The following is an 18,816-nucleotide window of genomic DNA, read 5'->3' on the forward strand; positions in this document are numbered from 1 at the left end:
GGGAGCCCAAGAATCCATTTTGACGTGATTTTTGTTTGTTTGTTTTTTTGTTTTGTTTTTTTGTTTTGTCGTCGTTAACGTGACGATATAACGCAACGGTAACGCGTGTTTGGATGGGATTGTGCGGTAACATGTAAGGAAAACAAAAAGAAATGGTGCACTAAATATACATTATCCACTTACAGATACGTGTCAAATAAGCAAACGGTGTATTTTTATAATATAATAAAAACTTTTGGTGGTGCAAACATGAGATCCCGTCTGTGAGGTATAAGCTATTATGAAGACTTACTTGCTATGCCATATTGGAAACCTCGAATTTTGATAAAAAAGATAAACTTTATGATATAAGCCAATGGGTCAAGTTGAGACATGGGGCTGGAGTCAGCGTCGGTTGACCGCAGCGGCCGAGGGGGCCCAGCGGGGGGCTCGACGGGGGGCCGGCAGGGGGCCAACGGGGGCTCAGTGGGGGGCGTGGGGGGGACACGTGCGAGTACTCACAGGAGTTGCCGGCGGCGTGCGGGGCGTCGAGCCGGGCCTGGAGGTCCCGCGTGTGCTGCTCCTTACGCTTCAAATCGTGCGCCAGCGAGTCTAAGCGCTGACGGGTCTCCAGTAACTCCCTGTTGTGACAAACTTATTGTTAACGTCTGTTCTATAGCCGGTGAAATCGCGAGTCCCGCCTCATCTAGATCTAAGATAGGTTTTAGTCGTCGTGGCCTAAAGGATAAGACGTCCGGTGCATTCGTGTTGAGCGATGCACCAGTGTTCGAATCTCGCAGGCGGGTACCAATTTTTCTAATGAAATACGTACTGAACAAATGTTCACGATTGACTTCCACGGTGACGGAATAACATCGTGTAATAAAAATCAAACCCGCAAAATTATAATTGAGTAGGACATCTTGTGAGTCTGCACGGGTAGGTACCACCACCCTACCTATTTCTGCCGTGAAGCAGTAATGCGTTTCCGTTTGAAGAGTGGGACAGCCGTTGTCCCGTCCGGCCGTCTGGTGAAGCGCACCACCACCCGAAGTGATGACCACGACCACTCTGCCAAGAGTGCATATGACTGAGACGAAGAATGGGCTCCAGTTACCACTTAATACCAGATGAGCTGTGAGCTCGTCCAGCCATCTAAGCAATAAATAAAAAAAGTCCCGCCTCATCTTGATCTAGATTAGGTTTACAGGTTTACCTCTGGCTGGCTAGTAACTCCGCCCGGGTTCGACTGAGCTCTTCACTGACGACCTGCTTGGCTTGTATCTCAGAGTGCAATGAGGACTGCAGCGTGAGTATCTCCATCTTGTCGAGTTTCTGCGAGCGGCGGTTCCTCCAGCCGCCCCCTGCTTGGGATCCCACGGGCCCCCCCACCGGCACCCCCACGGGGCCCCCCACGGCGGGGGACGGGGGGCCGGGCGACGAACGGGATACACTCGCTGCGGTAACAAATCTCGTTAGGTTATCTAAACGCAACAACTGTTTCAACGCTGATCGAAATTCGCGTGACTTGAACGACTGGGTTACTTTACAGCATCACAGTTCAAAACATTCCAATTATGTATTGAAAAGTTCCTTGTAGATCGTTCGTCTTAACTTAAAACGAAGTCTCTAACTTAGAAATGATCCGGTCACTCGTCGAACCCAGCGCTTACGACCAAGGACTCGACGAGCGAATTAACCAACACAGACACAGCCCACTGAGTTTCTCGCCGGATCTTCTCAGTGGGTCGCGTTTCCGATCCGGTGGTGGATCCTGCGAAGCACTGCTCTTGCTAGGGCCAGTGTTAGCAACACTCCGGTTTGAGTCCCGTGAGCTCACCTACTCATCAAGGAGAAGCTGAAAAAGCCTCTCAGGGTTGTCAGCATAGGTAGGAAAAAATAAAATCATTTCTTTTAACTCACCGTGCTTGAGGAAGTCTAGTTCTTCGGTCATTTTAGTGGCGAGCGCCTGGAGATACCCCCGGGCCTCCTTCTCGTCGGCCACCCACCGGATGATGTCTGCTATCTGGGGGACACAATACCGGGACCGATGAAACGACGTCAACCCATGTTTTTATAGCTGGTAGAACAGCCTTAGGATTGTCAATAAGAAAAAAAATTGAAAACAGTTTATCGATAAAAAAAAAGACGAACTTTTAAGACGTGAAACGAATTTAAGTCTTGAGCGTTGTGAATATGGTTCAATTTCGAACAGCGGGGATTCTAATTACATAGTTAGACCAACAAGGGGTGTCACGAATGCTCCCAGACAGAATCGTACATTTGTCTCGAAGCAGTCTTGCGGCCCGACTTGAATGGAACATCGGCTACACAACACAATTGAATATCGGACCTCAATTAGCCCCCGTGAGCAGTGTATGCCAGGTGGGTCAGGGTACCTGCGTCTCCCAGTGCTGCATGGTGTCCCTCTTGGCCCGCAGCTCGTCCAGCTCCAGCTCCATCTGGCGACGCTCCGCCTGCCAGCGCCGACCGTTCTCCGCCATCTGAAATGGAGTTAAGAGATCTGAACTAGGAATTTATATTATTTACTAATAGTCGCCCGGTAATCGAAATTCGACTATAATTAATTGAAATTAAAAGTTTGTACACTATTACGATTCTATTTTCAAAGACTATTATACTTCTATAATCACAAATTTAGCCAATACTATACACTATAGAAAAATATTAATAAAGACAAACAATATTTAATGTATTCTCAATTTGACCACAGACTTTAACCCATAACAAAAGTTTGACAATGGACAATAAACAAAGAGTATATGAGTCGACTATTATCAAAGCCGGCAATCTGACTTTTGGACAATGATTGGTAAATCAGAAAAACGAATTATTGACTTTGTATTCCATTGGCAGTCACAAAACTCTTCGGAACGACATATTAGATAAATAACAGGTTAACTATTAACCTTTATTTAATGCAGGTTTTGAACCGTATTCTTTGAAGGAGACGATTATATTCAAATCAATCTGTATTGACATATCAATAAAATTTTGTTGTCCAAATGCACAGATTGCCACCTTTGATAATAGACGACTCATATATGTGTGTGTTGTGTCAAATACATGGTAGTGTGTGTAATGTTTTTTTTATTGATTTAATGTATTTTTAGGCGTAATTAAAAAAAATATTAACATTCCGCGCTCCTTCTCTATATTCTCTATAAGTTTGGGAAATTTCATACTCCTCCGTCTGCGCATTTTTCGCAAAAAGGGATACAACGTTTTTGCTTCACGTATTAATATATAGTGAGTATGAGTTATTGGTGGTAGGACCTCTTGTGAGTCCGCGCGGGTAGATACCACCACCCCGCCTATTTCTGCCGTGAAGCAGTAATGCGTTCCAGTTTGAAGGGTGGGGTGGCCGTTGTAACTATACTGAGACCTTAGAACTTATATCTGAAGGTGGGTGGCGCATTTACGTTGTAGATGTCTATGGGCTTCGGTAATCACTTAACACCAGGTGGGCTGTGAGCTCGTCCACCCATCTAAGCAATAAAAAAAATTCGGACCAGACACGCTCCACGTTGCTATCCACAAGGCCGAGGATAGGCAGGAGAGGCGCAGGATAATCCAGGAGAAAGTTGTTTGAGGGGGCCACGATCCTCAGCATTGAGGATTATCGTCGCATGGAGGAGGAGGATATGAGTTCGCCTTGTAACAAGCTTCAGACAAAGCTAACGCGTGTCGGAGCACCAACCGACGTTCATTTTAACAAACTCTACCTTCGGATCTTAAAAAAAGCCACTACAGATCTGAAGATCTGAAGGAATATTCTCTGCAAAGTACAAGAGCCAGCGGGTCGCAACTTACGGCGTCCAGGTCCTTGGCCAGCTTCCTGTTCTCGTTGATCAGCATCTGCCTGTCCTCGGAGTCGCTCAGCTGCTCCATACGACGATTCTCCAGCTTCTCCTTCGAGGTCTGCAGCTGGAGATTTGTAACAAACTCGATTTTTACCCGCGACGCAAATCATACTGTATTGCATCATGTTATACAGTTATCTTTGGCTTATATGAAAAATCCTGACAACTTGGAAAATATAATAGTTGTAGGTCATATGGAAGGGGAGAAAAGTCGAGGAAGATCGCCAACCAGGTGGACGGACATTGTCAAAGAGGCCACAAACACCAGCGTCCCGGGGGCCATTAAGCAGGCCGAATGCAGACAACATTGGAGGAAGCTGGTGCAAAAACTGGACCAAGGTGGTCACGAGCCTCAGTAATGAGGAAGCGACGAAGTATTTGAATGTGTACGCAAAAATATTTATATTCATTATATTTAAGGTAATCTTTTCTTCCTAACTATTTGCTGATATGTATTCTAGGCTATTCCAGTTACACCCTGACCGCTAGATAAGCTTACGGGCTCAACCTGACGACATTGCTAACACTGGCCCTTTTTTTTTTTTTTTAGGAGGAAATCGCCGGACTTCCTCCTAATGCCGCCGCATGTCGGAGTCGAACCGACTAAAACCTCCTGTCTCCCAACAACCAACGTCCAAGCCTCGCATGAGACAAAACCACTGAGAAAATCCGGCGAGAAACTCAGTGGGCTGTGTCTGTAGACTAGTTCGAAAGTTCGACGAGGGCGACCCGTGCTTGAAGAAGCTACAAGCTCCGGGGGATCTCATAAGTTTAGGGCAGGGGTTCCCAAACTTATTTTGTCTATTGCCCACTTTGAGAATAAATTATATTTTAGCGCACCCGTTTTTTCACCTATTAAAAAATCACTATAGCGAGAGCTCGGTCGGTGTCTAAGAGTCCTCCTAGATTAAATTACAAATCGCCTTCCAAGCCTCTACACAACACCCCTATTTTTTTTCTGGGTCTCTAACCGCTCCCCTTTAGGCCTGCAACGGCCACAAGGGGGCGTTATCGCCCACTTTGGGAAAGGCTGGTTTAGGGCAATGACAAATGTCTGACCCCCTTCGCCTAGTTAGAGCCGGTTGCGCTACGACAGTCGAAGGTGGAGTGCGCTACGACAGTGGGCGGTGGAGTGCGCTACGACAGTGGGCGGTGGAGTGCGCTACGACAGTGAGCGGTGGAGTGCGCTACGACAGTAGGCAGTGGAGTGCGCTACGACAGTTGGCGGTGGAGTGCGCTACGACAGTAGGCGATGGAGTGCGCTACGATAGTTGGCGGTGGAGTGCGCTACGACAGTAGGCGGTGGAGTGCGCTACGACAGTAGGCGGTGGAGTGCGCTACGCCAGAAGGCGGTGGAGTGCGCTACGATAGTTGGCGGTGGAGTGCGCTACGACAGTGGGCGGTGGAGTGCGCTACGATAGTTGGCGGTGGAGTGCGCTACGACAGTGGGCGGTGGAGTGCGCTACGATAGTTGGCGGTGGAGTGCGCTACGACAGTAGGCGGTGGAGTGCGCTACGCCAGAAGGCGGTGGAGTGCGCTACGATAGTTGGCGGTGGAGTGCGCTACGACAGTAGGCGGTGGAGTGCGCTACGACAGTAGGCGGTGGAGTGCGCTACGCCAGAAGGCGGTGGAGTGCGCTACGATAGTTGGCGGTGGAGTGCGCTACGACAGTAGGCGGTGGAGTGCGCTACGACAGTAGGCGGTGGAGTGCGCTACGCCAGAAGGCGGTGGAGTGCGCTACGATAGTTGGCGGTGGAGTGCGCTACGACAGTGGGCGGTGCAGTGCGCTACGACAGTAGGCGGTGGAGTGCGCTACGACAGTGGGCGGTGCAGTGCGCTACGACAGTAGGCGGTGCAGTGCGCTACGACAGTAGGCGGTGGAGTGCGCTACGACAGCTACCTCCCGGGTGAGCACGGTGCGCAGCGCGTCCCCCTCGTGCAGCTGCTCGGTGAGCGCGGCCAGCTCGGCGCCGAAGCGGGCCTGCTGCTGCGACAGCGACTCCTTGTACTGCACCTGCCCAACGACGTCTTATATAGTGCAGTCTCAGGGGATTTCAAGCAGCGGCTTGGATGTGCCCCTGACATTATTCATGTCCACGAGCGACGGTTAATACTTCTCATTAAATTAGCTATATGCTCGTTTACCTACATAAACGAACAAGACTACATAAACGAACAAGATGATCTATAAGGCATTTTTTTTTGCCTTTTTAGGCAGACGAGCATACGGCTCACCTGACGGTAAGTGGTCACCGTCGCTCATGGACGTCAGCAATGCCAGGGCGGAGCCAAGCCGCTGCCTACCATTAAATTGTCCATGAATGTGTATGTAAGCGCGTGTGTACGTAGGTGCGTACGTAGATGCGTGTGCGCACGCACATACTTGCGCGGGTACGTGTGTGCGTGTTCGAGAGTGTGTATGTGTGTGTGGAGGTACCTCCAGAGCCTCGACCTCGGCCTGCAGGCGCGCCACGTCGGCGGTCGAGCCCGTCCCTCCCGCGGCGTCCGCGCGCTGTCCGCGGAGGGACTCCTCCCGCAGCTTACGTTCCTGCGGAATTAAGGACTTGTTCAAGGACAGTGCTCGCGTCTTCACAGTTATTCACAAGCTGCGAATATACTGGAAATTTATTTAGGACCACCGACAATACCTCAAATGTTATTATTAAAATAGACAGTACTACAAAACCCAAACAATTATCCATCATCATACTGTACAGAACAAATTGTCGAACCTCTAATGGCTTATAAGTATTTAAAAGTCGTTTTAAACTATATTTTGCCCCGAGATCGAATGCATTAGATCAATACTCAAAAACGAAAAAAAAACGATTTCAATTTAAGGCGCGGCCATTTAAAGCTTTGACGATATAACTTAGAGTAAAGCCTCACTCATTTTTTTCATATCATAAAAGGAATAAACGAGATTATTACTTAAACAAATCGAAGCCTTGAGGTATCAGTGATTATGATCGAATTTCGATCATCATCAGATGAATTTTTTATTTTATATTTTATAGCTTCGATAGGTGGACGAGCTCACAGCTCACCTGGTGTTGAGTGGTTACTGGAGCCCATAGACATCTACAACGCAAATGCTGTCACCCACTTTGAGACATAAGTTCTAAGGTCTCAGTATAGTTACAACGGCCCCACCCTTCAAACCGAAACGCATTACTGCTTCACGGCAGAAATAGGCAGGGTGGTGGTGGTACCTACCAGTACGGACTCACAAAACGCCCTACCACCAGTAATTACGCAAATTATAATTTTTTCGAGTTTCATTTTTATTACACGATGTTATTCCTTCACCGTGGAAATCAATCGTGAACATTTGTTGAGTACGTGTATTTCATTACAATTGTACCTGCCTGGATTCGAACACCGGTGCATCGCTCAACACGAATGCACCGGACGTCTTATCCGCTAGGCCACGACGTGTCCCACTTTCCTTGGTCTTTTAAACTAGTGAAGCTGATGAAAGCGCCACTATAATCCAATTACCTTGGTGGCTTCAGCGATGGCGGTGTCCAGCCTCGCCTCCAGCTCCCGCCGCCCCTTGTCCGCCCTCCTGATGTCCTGTCGCAGCGCGTCGATCTTCTGCATCGCCACTTCCAACTCTTCTTCTTTATCGCGGACCTTGAAATTTACGACAACGGAATCTCATTCACACAGTTCTGGCGATGGCGATAAGGCTAATCATTACATAGTATAAAACAAAGTCGCTTTCTCTGTCCCTTATATCTGTCTGTCCCTATGTATGCTTAAATCTTTAAAACTACGCAACGGATTTTGATGCGGTTTTATTTATTAGATAGAGTGATCGAAGAGCAAGGTTTATATGTATAATAACATCCATTAAATAGTGGAGAAATCAACAATAAATTATTACAGTTTCCGAAGCGAAGCGAAGTCGGGTCGCTAATTGTATTATAAAAAACTGAGACTTAGAAACCGTGTCTCAAAAAAAATTTGTATCAGTAGTCTATACTAATATTATAAAGAGGAAAGATTTGTTTGTTTGTTTGTTTCGAATAGGCTCCGAAACTACTGGACCGATTTGAAAAATTATTTTTCCATTAGAAGCCGACATTGTCCCTGATGAACATAGGCTACTTTTTGAATTTTTTTTTTATTTTATTTTTTTTGTTTCATGTGTGTTTTAATGTTTCCGAAGCGAAGCGAGGGCGGGTCGCTAGTTATAAATATTTTATGAACAGAATAGATATGAGTAGAAGGGTTATTTTGATAATATCCTGAAAAGCACCCCACGCTTTTTTTACAATAAAATCATTTTTTCTTACACTATTTTTAATTCAAATTTATTTTCTATTTCTTAGTTGGATTTTCTATGAAAGCATATTTTTTTAGTTTTTTTAAACTATTATTTTTATTTTTCATTTTTTAATTGAATTTAAATTTTTCCAATATTATTTTTTAAATATTGAGTTGTCATCGGCCCATAATAAGTATGCCAAATTCCGAGGTAATCCGACGTTTTGAAGGGAGTCAAAATCATGTTTAAAGATTCCATTACATACTAACATACATACGTCTGAAGCTAATAAAAGCTTATTAATGAGTAACAACATTTACGTTGTTCTGACAAAAAAAATTATTGCCCTAACAGGCAGACGAGCATACGGCCCACCTGATGGTAAGTGGTTACCGTCGTCCATGGGCGTCAGCAATGCCAGGGGCAGAGCCAAGCCGCTACCTACTTATGCTGACTATGGATTCCAGTAACCACTTAACACCAGACCATGAGGTCGTCCAGCCATTAAAAAAACACTCCGTGTTATCCTTAGATTACACAGTAAATCCGATAGGTCCCACCACCAGGTATTTCTGCAATGAATCAGTCATGCGTTCCAGTTCAGAGGCTATAATACCACTAACACCATTGAGATATAAATCTATTTTTATTAGAAACCATTTAACATCAAGTACGTAATAGGTTGGGGAAAAAGTCTGTGGATTATAGTACGTATGAACTTGTAATAAAATCTCTTTATTATAAGATCACAGAATGCCCCAAATCGGAATTAGGTAGCTTCAAGGTAAATAAATCCTGATATCATGGGTTAACTTGACCAACTTAAATTTTATTTTTACCATATTAGCTAATATGTTAGCTTATATATTATATTATCTATATCACTAATCATAATATATATTATGTCATATTTGCAAGTATTTGGCACTATGTGGGTCTTAGGCTAGTTCACAGAGTTCGATGTTTTTAATTAAGCTTCAATTAAGTTTACTCCATTTAAATAACTAAGAAGTTTGTTATGTATGATATTTTGTTTTTGCCCAAATTTTAAACTTTAAATGGCCCGACTGTGAAATTGGAAAAATGCCGCTTAAACCCAATTAAATAGCCATTCCTCGATAATATTTCAAACTTTCAAGCTGTTGCGAATTAATCTTATTGTACGAGAGAAGCCAGATGAAGTGAGACTGCATTAGGTCGGTTTTTTTCCTACTTAAGCTGATAAGCCTTGAGAGGCTATTTCATTCAGCTTCACCCTAACGTGTAGGTGAGCTCGCGGGGCTCAAGCCGGAGTGTTGTTAACACTGGCCCTAGGAAGAGCCGTGCTTCGCAGAATCTACCACCGGATCGGAAGCGCCACCCACTGAGAAGATCCGGCGAGAAACTCAGTGGGCTGTGTCTGTGGGTTAAATTTACTCGTCGAGCCCTACGTCGTAAGCGACAGGTTCGACGATAACGATGACCGGTGCTTGAGGTACCTAAAACATCGTTAGTGGATCGGGAGAATCCGTGATACGTGTAGCAGTGCTTCGTAGAATCTACCACCGGATCGGAAACGCGACCCTCTGAAAATCTGGCTAGAAACTTCGGGTCGGCTGTGATGACTTGTTAGTATTTAGGCGTAACGAGTACTGAACGTATAGTTACGTTTTTTTTTCGTTACTTGACATTACTCCTCTAATAAATTTCAAATAATTTCAATAGCTTATTATGGGGGGGACAGCGCGTACGCAGTCCCCACTACCAAAAATTACGCGTCCGAGTTACTCGCATTAGGAGTAATCGCAAGGGTCAACCGTTCCGCAGTGCAATGGAACGGCCTCGCCCTGGGGGAACCGCCTAATTGATCACGGTATCCCCTACGCCAGGTAAGTATGATTTCAATTCGTAATTTTGGGTTTATGTATTTTGCTATGTTACATCTCGTCAGCGCGATTCAGAAAGTAATGGAAAAAGTGTCGGTGGCATCTAGTGGTGCGAATTGAAACTAAACGGAAATTTTTGTTCGACGGTTATTAAAGTCTGATGTGCGTGGTTCTCTGATTTGTCAATAGATGGCTCTGTTATCAAAATATACTCAACCTTGCAACATAAGAATATGAAATTTGTACCTCATTTCGCAATTTTCATAATAATATTCTTGTTTATTTTGCATTTACGGAACGAATGTTCATCATGAATACTTGTATGCGTATCGTGGTCAAGGGATAATAAATACACATAGGGAAATTTAGTGATCGGTAAAACAGTAATACCAGTCGAATACATATTTTGTTTAAATAAAACAATTTTGATTACCTGCCGCGACAACTTCTGCTTCTGCTGTCTCAACTCGGATAGTCTCTCGGTGACCTCATTGTATTCAGCCATGGCGAGCTTGCGTTGTGATATGGCATCCTTCAATTCCTTATCCTATTAAGAATACGATACAGATTCAATAAAACCGACAAAAAAGTTTTATTTTTTTTATTGCATGTATGGGTAGGCGAGCTCACAGCCCACCTGGTGTTAAGTGGTTACCGGAGCCCATAGACATCTACAACGTAAATACGCCATCCACCTTGAGACATGAGTTCTAAGGTCTCAGTATAGTTACAACGGCTGCCCCACCCTTCAAGCCGAAACGCATCACTGCTTCACGGCAGAAATAAGCAGGGTGGTGGTATGGTACTTCAATCAATTTTTAAACACATTGGAAACGATTTTTCCTTGTGCGGCTTTTGAGTATGTATAGAAAGAGATAGAAGATTTAATGAACAACAAAGATTTCCTTGGCCAGTTTAATGAAACACGTTCTCACCTGAAGTTTCAATTTTTCCATAGAGTCAGTCCGCTCTTTGAAGAGCTCCTCCTTCTCGGCGGTCAGAGATTGAACGATCAACTCCATTTCTCTCAAACGAACCGCCATATCCTGGGGCGTTGATGGAATATCCTGTCAATTGCAAGGAAGATCACATTAGCGAGTGACAGTGCGTTCATTATTTTGTATTTACTTGCATATTTTTGGTATTTATTTGTATTTAATCGTATGTAAGTCTATCATAATATTGTATTTATTTTTCACATGTGTATATAAGTATATATTTTTATGTAACTTTATTAAGATATAGCACCGTCCATGCTAGTATGCATATTCCTCTCCCTGCAAGGTTGCCTGGAAGAGATCGCTTTCAGCGATAAGGCCGCCAATTTATATCACCGACTATTATTTGTTTTATTAGCTTACTCTGTACATATCGTCTTCTCGCATTAAAACTGTATAATCTCAAAACTTACTAATTTTACAGGAAAGTGTTTTAAAAGTTTTAACATGCGATATTTTTGATATTAATCATCTTTGCGAAAATTATTTTTTATTTTTTACTAGTTACATTATCTGTCTTTTAAAGTAAGATAAGATTATGTATTAATTTTGTTATTAGTAGTCAAACTATAGGTAAATTAAAAAAAACTAAAACTAAACTAAACAACGCTCTTTTAACAGTATCTATGAGAAAAATACTTGTGATACCAATGATTCCGCATATTAACTCAATTTCGAATATTTTTGGAAATTGTACACTTTTAATGCGAAAAGACGATATGGTGTTAAATACAGTGTTATATTATTATTATTTTATTGCGGTCATTATTAGCGAGTGGCATACAATGCTCTCCGAGTGCAATATAATAATGCTTTTAGGATGTTGTTGGGGCTCCCGCGGTACTGTAGCGCATCACATGTTTGCGGATGCACAGGTGGATGACTTTTCATCAATCACCCGCTAGCGGACAGCCTCACTGATGCGTAGGGTTCGTGCGAGTACTAACAATATCCTGATGGTTTATAGGTAATAAGACCGAATGTTTTGAGACACTGGGTTCATATACATACCCATGTACCTGGTGCCTCAAAGCAACGCAGTTTTATGAATTAAATGTTTTAATAATTACGCTAAGTTTAATATTAATTTTACTAACATAGTTCTAAGTAATCTCGTAGTAGTCGAAATTCGACTATAATTAATTGGAATTGTAAGTTTGTACACTATTATGATTGTATTTTATACTTCTATAAAAAAATATTAATAAAGACAAACAATGTTTAATCTATTCTCAATTTGACAACAGACGTCAAGAACAAAAGTTTGACAATAAATAGTATGCATGCGTGTGTGCGTCAAATAAATGGTATGTAGTGTGTGTAATGTTTTCTTTATTGATTTAATGTATCTTTTATGCATTATTAAAAAAATATATTAGCATTGTGCACTTCTTCTCTGTATTCTCTATAAGTGTGGAAAATTTCATACTCCTCCGTCCGCGCAATTTTCGTAACAAGGGGTACAAGGTTTTTGCTTCACGTATTAATATATAGATTACTCTACTTACAACATATGGACTTAAGATGGTCTGGATTAAATGATTTTTTTTTATTATCCTGGTAGGAAGCAGGAGACTGCTTTACTACTGTACCTGCCCGACCGCTGAGACCGCGACCTGTTCGTAGCAACGCAACTGCGCGTCGAGATCAGTGTTCCTCTTGGACAGCGTCGCCAGTTCCTCCTTCAGCGTGATAAGTTCGTCTGTAAGTAGAGCATGCTTGTGCTAACTCTTTTACCAGTGTACTGCGTTCGTGAACCGGCCTATACTGGTAATAGATACCATAAGTCTATTTCTGTTATGAAGTCATCATCATCAGTCCACAGACGTCCACTGCTGGAACATAAACCACTCCCAAGCTTCGCTACAATGATCGGTCCTGCACAACCTTACTGTCACGAAATGGTAACATATGACTTTACCTTGATAGAGGCCTTGATGTCTCAAGGTAGATGACGAAATATACCTTGTGGTGTCTCTGGGTTGCGATGACCCCTTTACGCTAGATGAGGCGTTAGCTCGTTCACCTATCTACGTAATGAAATTAAAAGAGTATATGTCTTCGTATTGCCAGTGGCACAGTTGAAGTGTTGCCTGTTATTGCTAAGTCTTGTTGAGCGGGGACTCTATAGGGCGCGGGGGGTTGGGGGGAGGGCTGCGTGACGTCACTGACCGCTGGCGGGGTCGTCGCCCCCGGCCCGCAGCTCGGCTATGGTCTGCGCCAACAGTGCGTTTTCCCTTTCGAGCGCTTTGACGGCGGCGCGGTCCCCGGCGTTGGACGGCGCCTGCAACAGAGCGTGAGTGTCAGTACAGAAATGTATCGAATGTCTTCATTAGATTCTCACAGATCTGGACAGTACGAAAAATAAATAAATAAATCACACATTTTCTCCCCGATTTGAATTTGGAATTATCTATATATTAATACGTGAAGCAAAAACTTTATATCTCTTTTTACGAAAATTGCGCGGACGAAGGAGTATGAAATTTTCCACACTTACAGAGAATATAGAGAAGAAGTTCACAATGCTAATATTTTTTTTAAAATAATGCATAAAAGATAAATTAAATCAATAAAGAAAACATTACACACACTATATACCACGTATTTGACGCACACACGCATGCATACTATTTATTGTAAAAATTTTGTTCTTGACGTATGTTGTCAAATTGAGAATAGATTAAATATTTTTTGTCTTTATTAATATTTTTCTATAGTGTAGTTTTGACGAAATCTGTGATTATATTATATAAGTACATTAATATTTGACAATAGAACCATAATAATGTTTAAACATAAAATTTCGAATGATTAAAGTCGAATTACCTGGCTGGTGGCGTTCTTGGCGGGGCTGAGCGGGCGGGCGGGCGCGCCCAGGTCGCTGAGCGCGGAGCCGCCCGTGTACGTGAAGCCCACGAAGGGCAGGTGCACGCCGGAGAACGCGGCGCTGGCGCGGGGCGGCGGCACCGCCTCCGACAACCTAGCAACAACAACGCAGCTGTCACTCTGAGCACTAACTAATGGTCATCTGGCAATATCTCACCTTCATTTTCATAATAGAGTCGTCTATTATCAAAGGCGGCAATCTGTACATTTGGACAAAAATTTTTTATTGATATGTCAATACAGATTTATTTGAATATAATCGTCTCCTTCAAAGAATACGGTTCAAAACCTGCATTAAATAAAGGTTAATAGTTAACCTGTTATTTATCTAAGATGTCGTTCCGAAGAGTTTTGTGACTGCCAATGGAATACAAAGTCAATAATTCGTTTTTCTGATTTACCAATCATTGTCCAAAAGTCAGATTGCCGCCTTTGATAATAGACGACTCAATAATACTGTTACAAGTGAAACCTTAAAACTCATGTCTCAAGGTGGGTGGCGCATTTACGTTGTAGATGTCTATGGGCTCCGGTAACCTCTCAACCCCGGGTAGGCCGTGAGCTGGGTCCACCTACTTAAGCAATAAATAAATAAAAAACAGTGTAATTAGTGCGAGTTTTTTAACGTTCTCGATAGCGTAAAAGTTAACCCAATTTTGTATGCAATTGCAACAGCGCCCCTAGCGGCAAACGTACGCAAACGATCCCATTCCATACAAATATGTTTTTTTTTTTTTTTTCCTACCTAAGCTGAGAGCCTTGAGAGGCTATATCAGCGTAACCCTAACTTTTGTAGGTGAGCTCACGGGGCTCAAACCTGATGACGTTGCTAACACGAACCCTAGCAAGAGTCGTGCTTCGCAGAATCTACCACCGGATCGGAAACGCGACCCACTGAGAAGATCCGGCGAGAAACTCAGTGGGCTGTGTCTGAGAGTTAATTTACTCGTCGAGCCCTTCGTCGCAAGCGACGGGTTCGACGAGAACGGTGACCGGAGCTTGAAGTACCTAGAAGCACCGTTAGTGGATCGGGAGGATCCGAGATGACGTGTTTTGGGCGACGTCGACTGCTTTCCATTCTGTCCGCAGGATCGGGAATGTAGTTACCAGCGGCCACGATGAGAGGGTTCTCGTGTCGTGCCGCTTTATCGAAGTGGACAAATATGAGTTAGCTTTTACGCTATCGAGAAAGTTAAAAAACTCGCACTAAGCACACAGCTCATAAAAGGCGCCAGCTATCAAGTGTTCGATAAAATTTTACTTATTCATAACAATTTCTTGAGTCCTACCTAGTACAAAACTGTAAGGTCCCATAAACATGACGTGAGGTTATTGAAATTAACGCATTACCCACGTCACAACAGTAGGGGTTCCCGCGAGCCCCTAGCGGTCCCCCGGACGACCCTCACCTGACGTCAGTGTCGTCCACGTCGAAGTTGGAGGTGTCCGTGGGGCTGGACACGTCCGGCACGAAGGGGGCCTGCACCTCGCGCACCGTCTCCCACTCCACGCCGCCGAACCAGGGGTGGCTCTGCACCGGAAACCGAACACATTTCTAACGTGAGCGAGGCAAGTGGAACAATCAGAGGTGACGCTTGGGAGCCGGTTCCTCGCGTGTTCTGTCTCCGCATCAGCAGCCTCGGCTGATGCCACCTCCCCACCCTCCATATCGGGACCATATCGGGACGCGTGACCACTTCAACGTATGATTCAATAATGAATATGTCGTGGATTAACGAAATAAGTAATTTATAACATAAGTAATTATACATTGTTTTCATTATTATTTTAAACTAGTTCCCTGGTAGTCGAAATTCGACTATAATTAAATGTTTTTTTATTGCTTAGTTGGGTAGACGAGCACACATCCCACCTGGTGTTAAGTGGTTACTAGAGCCCATAGACATCTAGAACGTAAATGCCGCCACTCACCCTGAGACATGAGTTCTAAGGTCCAGTATAGTAACAACGGCTACCCCACCCTTCAGACCGAAACGCATTATTGCTTCACGGCAGAAATAGGCAGGGTGGTGGTACCTACCCGCGCGGACTCACAAGAGGTCCTACCACCAGTAACAATTTTGATGAGTTTCGATTTTTGTATTACGTCAAAATCATTTGTGAGCATACCAGCTATTTTGAAATATTTATAAGGTGATTTAGTCTGATGAGTATTATAGTTTTATAGTGTTCAAATTCAAATTCAAATTAAAAAATCATTTATTTCAACTTAGATGTCAGCATAACACACTTGTTGAATGTCAAAATATAAATAACAATGTTAACTCTACCACCGGCTCCAAAAAGAGCCACAGTCCTGAGAAGAACCGGCGAAACAAACTCAGCGGGCTTTTTTTTGTTTTTTCTCAAATATTTTCATTTTTTTTTAAATAAGTAAAAATATTTACGATAAACGAAAAGTAATTTGTAAGTGTAAGTTGATGTACAAAATAATATGTGCCTTTTGTGTTGCTTTTGTAACTTAAATTTCTAACCTATATGTGATTTTGATTGTGGAAACATATTTGGTTATTGTTTTAGCAATTTTTTTAACATAATATTATATGTTTGTATTGTACTGTTTGTTTCCGAAATAAATAAATAAATAAATACCAGGTACGTATTAGGTTAGAACAGCGGTCGGGGAACCAGGGTAAATTACCCAAAATGGGGTAAAATGACATTATGGGGGGTAAAATGATAAATTACCCCAAATGGGGTAAAATGACATTTTGGGGGGTAAAAACTTTTGTGAGTAAAAAGTACATATTGAAGTGAAACTTCTTTAAAATCGTAAAATTTTTTGTTATTGTTTTCTTTTCAAAATAATCATGGAGGTTTTAATATGAAAGATGCTAAAAAGAATCGATTTCGTTTTTTTTTTTTTGTTCTTTGCCATGGGGTAATATCAACTTACACAACAATGTTTTGGGGTAATAATTAAAAAAGTTCCCCAACCGCTGGGTTAGAACAACTGGTCCCAGCCCGCGGGATGTGATCATAGCTGGATGCGAGCGCTTACCTTAAAGTCTTGGAGTCCGTTCTTGCCGAGCCTGTTCTCCGACCCGCAGATCAACCTTCGGATGAGATCCTGTGCTTCTTCAGATACCTGAAGGCGGTAAGTAGATTTGATAGATAGATTTTTTACGGCCGTCTATTGTAGTGGTAAGTGACATGTGCACTACACAAGGGGGTCGCGGGTTCGAATCCCGCCAAGGGAAGATATTTGTATGATAAATTTAAAAAAATGTCTTTTCCAGGGTTATGGATGTATATTATATATACGTATAATAAAAATCTTACATTTATTTCCGTTATCTGGTACCTGTTACATAAGTTCTTTACGAACTTAGCACGGGACCAGTTAACGTGGCGTGATTGTTAGTAAATAATTATTATTAATTTATTGTCGATCAAAAAACAAAACTCATATAAAAAATATTGTTGCATTAATACTCCATTTGTTAAGTAATTTGGTATTAGCCATATTTGAACAAGCAATGTAATGTGTACAAAGAATTTAGAGATAATTGTACTCGCCAATATTTTTGTATAATACAATATCCATTACTGGGTTAATGACATGAATTTCTTAAACCTATATTCGGATTAGTAAGTTTTTTTGTGTACTTATAATTTATTATGTAAATAGGATAAGGTCTATACATCGTGAGATGAAAGGCTATTTGTTTTAAACGACATTTTTGCCACTTTACAGAAGAACCATTTGAGGCATAAAATTTGGAAAAAAATATAATGACAAAAAAATTTGCTTCAGCTATTTGAATGGTGTAAGCTTAATTGAAGTTCAATTAAAAACATCGGACTATTCTTTTCTTTTTTCTTGCTTAGATGGGTGTACGAGCTCACAGCCCACCTGGTGTTAAGTGTTTACCAAAGCCCATAGACATTTACAACGCAAATACGCTACCCACCTTGAGATATAAGTTCTAAGGTCTCAGTATAGTTACAACAGCAGATACAGGCAGGGTGGTGGTACCTACCCGCGCATGCATAATGTTACTTATCGCTACAGAGTGAGTGGAGTGTCGGACCTGTGCGGCGTGGTCGTCGGGCGGCGGACACTGGAAGGACCTGGAGTGGTTCATGATCTTGCCGTAGGTCTCCACCAGCGACTCCGCGTAGAACGGGGTCTCGCCGAACAGCATCTCGTACATGCACACTCCTGGAACGTACATCTGCAGGGTGAGCCGACGACACACTCGTAACTAGAGGCCGGAGTGGGTAGATTGATTTAGGGTTGTTAACGTCAAACGTAGAGGATAATATGGATATGCCTCCAAAATACCGGAACTTCATATTTATTGTAATATCGTCTTCTCGTATTAAAACTATATAATCTCAAAACTTACTAATTTTACAGGAGAGTGTTAACTTCAACAGTGCAGTAACCGGATTCCGGAGGGACCAATTGTCATTTTAATTGTTTTAATTATTCAACTGATGAAAAGGTTTAACATGTGATATTTTTAATACATATTAATCATCTTAGCAACATTTATTTTTTACCACTTACATTATCTGTCTTTTACATTATGATAAAATTATGTATTAATTTTGTTAATAGTATTCAAAGTATATTTTGAAAACTAAAAAAAAAAAACTAAAAACTAAACTACGCTCTTTTGACAGTACTATTTATGAAAAGAATACTGGTGATACCAAATGATTCCGCATATTAACCCAATTTTGAATATTTTAGGAAATTGTACACTTTTAATGCGATATTTATTTCGGAATTTTTAAATTAGCAAGAATCTGTGTTTAAGATAAAAAAAAACGTATTAATTATATTAATCTACGCTACCAATGCTAGCTAATGGTGAAATAAATCAGTATTTTATTTTATACAAAAACACCTTGGACTAGTTACACCGTATTTTGTCCCTTTTTGTTGAATTAGAAAT

General features: G+C 42.3%; 1 protein-coding gene and 1 non-coding gene across 2 annotated transcripts in view; both read right to left on the reverse strand.

Moving 5' to 3' along the window:
• The window catches only part of gek (serine/threonine-protein kinase gek), a 66,565-nt gene that overhangs the window by 30,576 nt on the left and 17,173 nt on the right, over positions 1-18,816 (reverse strand). Inside the window, exons 11-26 of the mRNA XM_089737997.1 lie at positions 17,944-18,074; positions 16,911-16,997; positions 15,298-15,419; positions 13,829-13,982; positions 13,172-13,283; positions 12,592-12,701; positions 10,937-11,068; positions 10,435-10,548; positions 7,365-7,499; positions 6,301-6,411; positions 5,764-5,877; positions 3,814-3,927; positions 2,379-2,483; positions 1,903-2,005; positions 1,196-1,436; positions 502-620 (exon numbers count right to left, since the gene is read on the reverse strand). Coding sequence (XP_089594123.1) covers positions 502-620; positions 1,196-1,436; positions 1,903-2,005; positions 2,379-2,483; positions 3,814-3,927; positions 5,764-5,877; positions 6,301-6,411; positions 7,365-7,499; positions 10,435-10,548; positions 10,937-11,068; positions 12,592-12,701; positions 13,172-13,283; positions 13,829-13,982; positions 15,298-15,419; positions 16,911-16,997; positions 17,944-18,074 — 2,004 coding nt within the window. The remainder of the gene's footprint in view (positions 1-501; positions 621-1,195; positions 1,437-1,902; positions 2,006-2,378; positions 2,484-3,813; positions 3,928-5,763; positions 5,878-6,300; positions 6,412-7,364; positions 7,500-10,434; positions 10,549-10,936; positions 11,069-12,591; positions 12,702-13,171; positions 13,284-13,828; positions 13,983-15,297; positions 15,420-16,910; positions 16,998-17,943; positions 18,075-18,816) is intronic.
• LOC114250070 (U1 spliceosomal RNA) lies at positions 9,851-10,012 on the reverse strand. Its single transcript, XR_003625034.2, has one exon. It is a non-coding gene; the product is annotated as a U1 spliceosomal RNA (small nuclear RNA).

The sequence above is a fragment of the Bombyx mandarina genome, chromosome 24, assembly GCF_030267445.1.
Source record: "Bombyx mandarina strain Sakado chromosome 24, ASM3026744v2".
Lineage (NCBI taxonomy): Eukaryota > Metazoa > Arthropoda > Insecta > Lepidoptera > Bombycidae > Bombyx > Bombyx mandarina.